General features: G+C 34.8%; 1 protein-coding gene across 1 annotated transcript in view; it reads left to right on the forward strand.

Moving 5' to 3' along the window:
• The first annotated feature begins 4,247 nt into the window (after nucleotides 1–4,247).
• The window catches only part of LOC106461908 (zinc finger protein 883-like), a 23,603-nt gene continuing 17,836 nt past the window's right edge, over nucleotides 4,248–10,014 (forward strand). The window contains exons 1-2 of the mRNA XM_022389002.1: nucleotides 4,248–4,358; nucleotides 5,238–5,304. Coding sequence (XP_022244710.1) covers nucleotides 4,248–4,358; nucleotides 5,238–5,304 — 178 coding nt within the window. The remainder of the gene's footprint in view (nucleotides 4,359–5,237; nucleotides 5,305–10,014) is intronic.

The raw sequence follows: 10,014 nt of genomic DNA on the forward strand, positions 1-10,014 counted from the left end.
CTTCAGTGTATTGACACCCCAACTGTGAGAATGTCATAGCTTCCCCTGGGTTTTATTGTTGTCACTTGTACACTGAGTTTTAAACCATTTGCAAAACATCAGAATAAACTTTATATAGATCATTTAGACTGTTTTAATTCTAAAGGAACAACAACAGAAGTGTTGGTCTTACTACAAAGTAAAGATAGTAAGAAGGAAAAATATAAAATTCTTATGTGGTACTGGTACTACTAGTAGTAGTAGTTACGTACAAATCACACAAGTTTATCATTCTAAATACTGAATCATATTTTTATTATGAACTAAATATAAAATTACATTCAATTATTGAACTTAAAACTATTAATTTAGATGCAAAAGAATATAAAAAATCACAAACTTTTAGTTCAAATGATAAGCCTAATTCACGTAAAGACCTTGCACTCACCACTCGATAGCTCTTAACCCTAACATTTGTGGATCAACTTCTTTCCTAAAAAATTTTCTCTTTTGAGTTAATTTTTCAATATAATGATTAATATAAATAGATATACGATACAGCATGACTTAAGGTATTAAGTCACATACGTCCCATGTAGTTTTTTCCAGAAGCAAATTTTCTAAGGCATATAAATAAAGTACTATTGACCAATACTAAATACAACCTCTACATAAAATGGCAGTTGCTATAATAAGCACCACCCACATTCATATTGTAAAAACTAGAGAACAACATTTCATCACATGCTTTGCTTATCATCCTATGATTTGGTAACTGTTAAATACAGAGATTGGAATAACATGGTACTGAAATTAACACTTTCGACTAGGCTTGGCTAAAACCTTCACAACTGAGGTTTAACATGCCCAGAAGCTTTTTTATAAAGAAATCAGACTAGAAAAAGGTTGATACCAATCATAGATGGCAGGACTAGTTGTAAAGTGCAAGGAAAATTTTTTTTTAAATGTTGAAAAATCTCTTATGGGCACTTATTTATAGTCTCAAGCATATTTTGGGATTTTTTTTATTAAATTTCACTTTAAACTTCATTAAATAATATAATTTTGTACAAGTAATTGAATGTTATGGTACTATTTACAAAAATAAAATCTGAAATTCAATAAAATATAAGTTCTCTATAATGTTTTCAATTCACAAATGTGATTTTGCCCTCACGATAAGACAAAATAGCCCCAGTAGGTAAGGGGTTAACAATCTTGTAAACCTAAATCAGACCTGTAATTATTTTTTTTATGCAAAGACAAGTTTATAGGCCTTGACCTATCCTCAATAAGTAATTTAAGTGATGTTCCATACTACTCAGAGGACCTAAGACCTTACAGTTGTATGGTTTGTAGAAAACACTTTGGCAAAGATAGTGTCTTAAAAGTACATTAAAGAATACACACTAGGGAGAAACTTTACAGTTGTACAGTGGGTGGAAAACCATTTTTAACAAATGGTGAATTAAAAAGACAAAAGAGTACAAACTTGGGTCAAACATTAAAGTTGAACAGTGTGTGTGTGTGTAAAACAGTTAGGAACAAATGGTCAATTACAGATACATCAGTGAATACACACTGGTGAGAAACCTTGCATTCTCTAATCCTTTTCTAACAATTCAATATCCTTTTTTAGAATTACAAATACATCAAAGAACACACACACCAGGACAAACCTTTACAGTTATATAGTTTCTAGAAAACAACAAGGATCAAACAATAGAGTAAAATGACATGAAACAAAACATATGGGTAGAAAACCTTACAGCTGTCTTGTTGTAGAAAAACATTTGGATTAAATTGGGATCTTAAGAAAATGAGAGAGATCACACTGCTTGTGAACATATTTGTAAGTTAAAAGTAGATGAGAAGGTATCACCTGGTCTAACACCTGAAACAGCTCAAGTAAATGATTGTTAAAGAATTTTTGGATATAATTTCATATACAGTATAAAGTTTAGACTTTCCAATACTGGAAATGCTAAATACTAAACAAAGTTTTCAATTTTGCACCAAAAGTAAAAATAAACAAAAACAGAAGAAGTTATTGTAAATTCATAATTTTAAGATTGAAATATGATCTAACACTTCTTGGACATTGTAGTCATCCAACTTATCAATGGAACCAAAATGAGAAGTATAGGATTTAACATTCAATGTAGATTTCTCATTCTGATTATCTATAAAAAAAATACGTACTTAATAACTTTGTCCTTTCATAGTAGAATAGCAAAACATATCATCTCTATTAAAATATTATATCAATATTTCTCTGCTATCTCTGTAGAAACCTTTAAGATCATTTTACTTGCTTTTCAAATGTTGCAACAAAACTGACCTGAAAACCTCCATCTTAATGAAACACCTTCTGATGGTGTTGCACCAAAACATTATTAACCTTAAAAGCAGTTGCTCTGGGACATGAATAATTTTTTTCCTTTCGAACACGAAGCAAAAGGAGGAGCATAGTTTGAAGGAACTATGAAACTTATCCTAAGTGTGAGAGTGCCTATAAGATTCATATGTGGTGGTGTCTTGTATGCCATGGTTTCGGAGATATTCGAGGCTAAGATTGAAAGGTAAGTTTCAGTGTAATCTACGTTTTAACATAAGTTAGTATGAACAAGTTCTGTCTGTAATTCTTCATCAAGGGTTTAGTAACATTTTCCAAACTGCTTAAGCTTATTTTAAGGTGTGGGTATAATGCAGATGGATCGTTATTCTGCAGAAGCAAGTGAAAAAAAAAATCAAAATAATTTATGGCAATGCATGTAAAACGAAATGTGACTATGACAATGAAATCATACACTACCTGTATCACCAACAAATTCTGATACAATATCTTAGCTTTTCTTGACTAGTACTGCCCTCTATCGGTGCAAATTTTCAATGCTTGCCACCGGTCTTCCACCTCCTGCTTATACATATCCACATGTAAATGATTATGCAGCAGCTCTCCACCAATAGGAACGTGATACAACCCTTATCGTAACCAATGCACTCTCCATCTTTGCACTCATTCATCACTTCTCATTTGGCGGTAGTACTGTACAGACATGCTTGTTTTTGCTTGCAAATTTGTCAACGTTTTTCTTTAATTTTTCATATTTTAAACTGTGCTAGGTTGTTTCTTCTAATTTTTCTTATTTATTCTTTTTTTGCTTCATGAATGAAACTGTCAGTATGCACATACATTTTCAAATAGTTAGGACTTCCACGGGTGTTAATGCTGCTGCAGGTTTAACATCCATTACTACCAGGTTAAGTACTCAGTTATCAACTGAGGAAATTATGGCAAGTGTTCAATGAAAAATGTCCCTGTTCATGCAGCCTTCACCGACACAAAAGGAATATCCTGTCGTACCTGATCCTGACAGAAAGGATGAGAGTTTGGACAGCCAATCCCCCCCCCTTTATCTCCTGTTTCCTACGTTTCTCAAACTACCCTTCTTGGTGAAGATTCTAGGGGCCAATCTTCAGTTTTCCCTCACCTGATGTTGGGGTTCATACCCACTATTTTGGGTATTAACTCTGGTCAGGAGGTAGTATGCCTCATACATCTGAAGATCATGCTTATGCATTTCAAAGATTTTTCTTTCCCTTATCTTGATTCCCAACATTTGGAATCCTATTCCATTGTGTTGTTCAAACCCTAATGCATTGGTGAATTTGTCGCCACCTCAATTTTCTCATGTTAGACTGATGTTGTCTATTAGTCATGTGTCTGTTCAATTGTCATCTCTAGTGGTTCTCTTTAGTGGTCTTTTGCTTCATAAGTATGTTCATTCCAGACTGTACACTCATCAAAGAACACACACACCAGGACAAATCTTTACAGTTATATAGTTTCTAGAAAACAACAAGGATCAAACAATAGAGTAAAATGACATGAAACAAAACATATTGGTAGAAAACCTTACAGCTGTCTTGTTGTAGAAAAAACTTTTCCCGCTGATTTTTCCAAGCCCGTTCCCTTGGCTGTGTTTTCTGGATGCCCTGTGGCATTACGACTCTTTTTCCCGCTGATTTTTCCAAGCCCGTTCCCTTGGCTGTGGTTTCTGGATGCTCTGTGGCATTACGACTCTTTTCCCGCTGATTTTTCCAAGCCCGTTCCCTTGGCTGTGGTTTCTGGATGCTCTGTGGCATTACGACTCTTCCTACCACGTATCTGATGCTACCAGGTGTTGGATGATCAACTCTGTCGACATGGTAGCTCTGCATTTCAAAATAGGGTTTTACAGCCACCTATTGCACTGTCTTTGGATATGCGGTTTCCAGACTGTTTTTGCCACTGGGGTGGTGGACCATGGAGGCCTGTCCTCCAAAGTGATGACTCAGTTGAGATATTGTGGTTGCTTTCTGAGGATGCCGATGGTGTATGGCGCTTGCTACTGCAGACCTGGTGTACAATACCAGATACTTCTATATTTTGGTTGTAGCACTATGCCATATTAATATATATATATATATATATATATATATATTGCAATTTGCCCCTCAGGCTGAAACGTTCCTCCTACCTACCATCCTCCTGATGCAGTTCCCTGGGGTTGGATGTTTTTTGAAGATGGTCCAGCTAAGTAAATCCTCACATGTGTACTGGATGAAAATACCCAATGCCTCCAGGTTTTGAGCAGGAGATGTGACCCAGATTTGTGGTCCCACTTCCTACAATCTGCTGAATGTCGATTCTCAGTGTGTCTGGTGTTGGTTGAAGCTGGATGTAGTAAATATATTCCCTCTTGTGTACAGTTTAATATCCTCATCCTGCAGACTGGAAGAAACATACCCAATACCACTAGGTCTTGGACTGGAGATGTCATCCCACTAGAGATTTCCACCTTCTTACCATCTGCTGGATGTTGGTTCGTGGTGGATCAGGTATTGGTTGGGTTAGAAATGCATGCAAGTGGAGACAGATTTTGGTATGGAAGCTCGTCTTCCCTACTAATTCCCATTTCGAAGTGAAGAGTTAGGTGATCCTTTGCCTACCACGGAACTGATGTACGATTCTAGATGCTGCTAGATGTTGGACGAGATCGAACTACCACTATGGTCTGTTGTGTCCTAGCACTCGACACCCAGGGCCTATTAATAGGTAATACACATTATGGGATTCCTTCATGTTTTTTCTCCTTTTATATTTGCAACACAGTCCTAAAAGAACAGAGTATACTTGGAACAGATGCGGTGCAGTCTCCCGCTGTAGTGTGATATTATCTTTTTTTATTCTACACCTCATGGTCTTCCTTTAGGCACTTCCTAAAGGGGATCATTTTTTCACCAGTTCAATGTGGGATTCTAGCTATTTTGGGAAAGGGGGTAAGATATCGTATCGGAAGTTAAAATTTTCCTAAACTGAAAATGTCTTTCCGATAGATACTTACCTCCTCTCACATTTCCCACTTTCTGGTGATATGTGGTGTAGATCCTATGACCAATCTCGAAGTGATTAATGAGAGCAATTGTGGAAAGGGGCTGGTTATAATAGGGTTTGTGCCACACTCCTATTGATGGAAGCTGTTGCAAATCATTTACATGTAGATATGTAGAAACGGGAGGTGAAAGGCTAGCGGCAAATGTTGAAAAATTACACCGATAGAGGGCAGTACTAGTCAAGAAATGTTATTTTGTGAGGGGAGGTAAGTATCTATGGGAAATACATTTTTAGTTTAGGAAAATGTTAACATTTAAATAAACTACATAAAAATGTGTATGAAGCATTAAAAATAAAAGCCTTCAATATGTGTACATACACACACACAATTGAGGTACGGAAAGCAATTTGCTGACTCAAAATTTCTTTGCTATACACACAAAAATTATTTATTGTTAAAGAATAAAACCAGATGGATTCAAAACAAAAATTAGCATGTAGCACCACACATATCCAATGGGGACTGGGGTATGGAAAACGCTTATAGGGCTCTGAAAAATTATTTATGTGAAAATATATATATATATTATTAAAGAAGAGAATCAGGCAAATTCATTGACATCACAATAACCATAGAACAAAGAAAATAAGGACCATAATATGCAAAGATAAATGAAGTGACACTGTGTACATATACCCAAAACGACCGAGACAGGGAACTCTGGTAATTCTAATACTTTCTTTGCTCCGGAACAGAACTTGCATACTACTGAAGAAAGTCAGACAAATCCAATGAAAATAAAAATGTCATGGAGCAACAAAAATAAGGGCCTTTAACATACGAAGATATATGTAGTTGTACTACACGCATATATTCAAAATGACTAAGGTATGGAAAATGCTTTGATGACTGATAATTCTTTGTTCCATGACAAAACATATATTTTATTAAAGAAGTATGCCAGGCAAATTCAAAATTCACGTGAAGAAAGAAAAATAAAGGACTATAATATATGCACTTATACTACACGTATATACCAAAAATGGCTGAGTAACGAAAAATGCTCTGTACACCATACAACCACAGCTTGATTGTCATGTTCCTGAAATGACAAAACATGGTTAACTGGCTCAGTTTTCAGGTTATTGTAAATGTTTTTGTAATTATACAAGCTTTATTTATTTTTTCCTGTTATTTAATAGAGGTAAATTAGTAAGGAATCTAAACTGAAATAGAAATAAACTATTTTGAATATAATTGATATTTAATATTTTTTATATAAGTTCTTGAAAAGAAAGTGACAAAAGGATATGTTTTTATTTTTAGAACAGTTAAAAAAATAAACTATGTTGTGTATGTAAGAGGGGAGGTAAAGAATGGATACGTTTTTTAAGGTCGGGCATGGTCAGGTGGTTAGGGTGCTTGACTTGCAATCTGAGGGTCACGGGTTCGAATTCCCATTCCACTAAACATGTTTGCCCTTTCAGCCATGGGAGCATTATAATGCGACGATCAATTCCACTATTTTTTGTTTAAAGAGTAGCGAAGAGTTAGCAGTGGGTGGTGATGACTAGCTGCCTTCCTTCCAGTCTTTCACTGCTAAATTAGGGATGGCTAGTGCAGAGAGCCCTCGTGTAGCCTTGCGTAAAATTCAGAAACTAAACATACAAACAATAAGTTTTATATTTTCACATCTTTATAATGTGTATACATGCTTTAATTTTTAACTCCATTTACACTGTACATTTAATTTTATCACCCCTGCCAGCGAAGGGATTAGGAGTGGTATCACTACTGGAGTGATCTTGGCCACATTTTGCATATGACCTTGGGTGATGAAAAACAAGTTTGTAAAGTTGTATCAAAAATTGCTTCATAATTTCAAAAGCTAACTATAGATTAAAATATGTAAGACAATATAGGGTAGACGCTGTATTGGTGAATAAAATCAGGGAATTCTTTAAACTAGTAAAATTGGCATTTACTGAATACAGATTAAGATCAATTATATAAAAAATAAAGCCCATCTAACATTATTAAATAGAATAAATTGTGAAGAACAATTGAAGAAAATCTAATGATTACAAAGTTATCGTTCCAATTGTGCACTAAGATGAAAAGCATGCAAGTTTGGATATGCAGTTTTATCCTCATTGAAAAAAAAAACTGTTTAGTGCCTAACAAAATGTTTGGATTAAATTAGGATCTTAAAAACGAGAGGTAACACACTGTGGAGAAATTTTGTCTGCACAGTGAATATAATTGTAAGTGAAAAGTATGTGTAAAAGATATCAAATGGTCTCGTATATGGAATACAGCACAGGTAAATGGTTGGTAAAAAATTTTTGGGAATAATTTACTATACGGTATAAAGTTTAGACTTTCCAATACTGGAAGTGCTGAATACCAAACATTTTCATTTTCTTTCTCCTCCAACAACTACTGTAATCTCTATTGTTTATTTTGCTGTTCGAGCTGCCACTCTTGCAGGTTTTCTTGCCACTGCTGTTGTCTCTCTTCTTGTTTCTTTACATTTTGCTCCAACAACTGCTGTAATCTCTCTTCTTGTTTCTTTTCTTTTTCCTCCAACAACTGCTGTTGTCTCTCTTCTTGTTTCTTTACATTTTGCTCCAACAACTGCTGTAATCTCTCTTCTTGTTTCTTTTCTTTTTCTTCCAATAACTGCTGTAATCTATCTTCTTGTTTCTTTTCTCGTTCTTCTTGTTTCTTTTGCTGTTCTTGTATTGCTACCATCAAATCTGCTAAGTCGTAGTTTGATTTGTCACTTCTCGTTTCCGTCTTTCTTTTTTTCTTTTTTTCCATCCCACTTCTGACACCAATTTGTTACGTATCTGCTTGTTTGCCAGTTTTCCTTAGAAATTCTTTCCAAGAAACTTCAGCAATACAAGTCCTTTCTTGATTAAAACTAGTTTATTCTTTCTCGGTACAAATTTTAGTAATACACAGAATTTCCACAGTCACTTTAGAGTTAACAACTTTTATAACCCACGCTATAAATCACAGCGATTCACACACTTTACTTACTGTGCCTACTGTTCGCTTGACTCAATTATCTATCTCTTCAACCACAGTGGTTTTTCTTGCCAGGCTTATATACTAAAAAGGAGGGCGTCCTGAACAAACTCGGGCTTCCCCGATAATTCATGATACTTCGAGAAACTCCAGCGTCGCGTGACTTCCGCTGTCGTAACAATAGAATATATTGATACTATTAAGAAATGTAACAAAAAACCTTTTATTTTGACAATTGGCAAAAAAAGAAGAATCCATATTTTTAAATTCTGACAAAGTATAGTTAGTAGGAAAACAGCTAACTGGGAAACTTCAAAGAAAAGTTCAACCTACTGAGGAGCCCAATCATTTACCCCAAGAAGAATTAACCCAGCAACAGCATAGCTAGTTAAAATAAGGGATGATATATCATCCAGTCTGTCTACCATGGACCTTGGAAGATAAACCGCTAGGAAGACTTGACAAGTAGACAATTCGGTGTTCTTATTTTTTGTATTAGAATTTTTCAATAGAGTTCATAATACAGTTAGAAGTAGTATTGTAAGCTATATTTTGAATGATATACTTTGTTTGTCAGCTAGAAGGAGCTTTGAGTCTTAATGTGACATAACTATGCCAAGAAGGTTCTAAGTTATAACAATATTATATTTCGTTAGATGATTTTATAAAGGATTTTCAATAAGATCCAAGTAAAAATAACTGGGCTGTAATTTTCAGGCCAACTCTAGTATCTAGTATCTCCCATTTCTATAATTAAAAGTAACATCAATTATTATTTTGCACTAGGTGTTGATGTTACGTAGATCTAATGCAAATGAGGTTTTGTAGATATAAAGGCAATTGAAGAAGGAGAATGGTAGTCAAAGAAAGTCGTGGATAGCTGTAATAAAACAGAATTAATTTCGTCTTAAATATCATTATGAAAAGACCTTCACATTATAGTCCAAAAGAACAGTTTAAAGGAAGTTAGTGTGTCTTCTGTAGAAGTGAAACCAGCAAAAGTGTCAATGACATATCTGTACCAGTATAGTGGGGGATGAAGCGCAGAATGTATGGCTTAAATACATAAATTCCATTCATCCCAACATCAAATTTACCATAGAACACGAAAACAATAAACAGTTATCTTTGCTTAACCTCCAAATTATTAGATCGGACACACAGTTTACAACCAAAATTCACCGCAAGAACACACACACTGGCCTCTATATCCCCTGGAATTCCGCTCATGACACCACACAAAAAATCAATACATTTAAAAAACCTCATAAATACAGCTACAAGACTCTGTTCAATGGATTACATAAATGAAGAAATTAACCACATAAAGCATTCCTTTATTCACACCAATAGATTCCCACCAGCTATTGTTGAAAAACTCTCCAACATTCACCACAACAAAACTCAACTCTCGAACAAAATTGACACTAACAAACCCAACAACAGTACATTACACTGCAGTTTACCTTTTGTTTCTGAAAGCAGCTCAAGAATTATCCACACTTGGACAAAACTAGCCATTAAGCATAATATTCCTGTCAACGTCAAATTCTCACAAAAACCCGACCCTAAATTAAAATCGTTACTAAACAAAAATTAGTTAGAATCACACAATATCTAC

This window comes from Limulus polyphemus, unplaced genomic scaffold (assembly GCF_000517525.1).
Source record: "Limulus polyphemus unplaced genomic scaffold, Limulus_polyphemus-2.1.2 Scaffold1057, whole genome shotgun sequence".
NCBI classification, from domain to species: domain Eukaryota; kingdom Metazoa; phylum Arthropoda; class Merostomata; order Xiphosura; family Limulidae; genus Limulus; species Limulus polyphemus.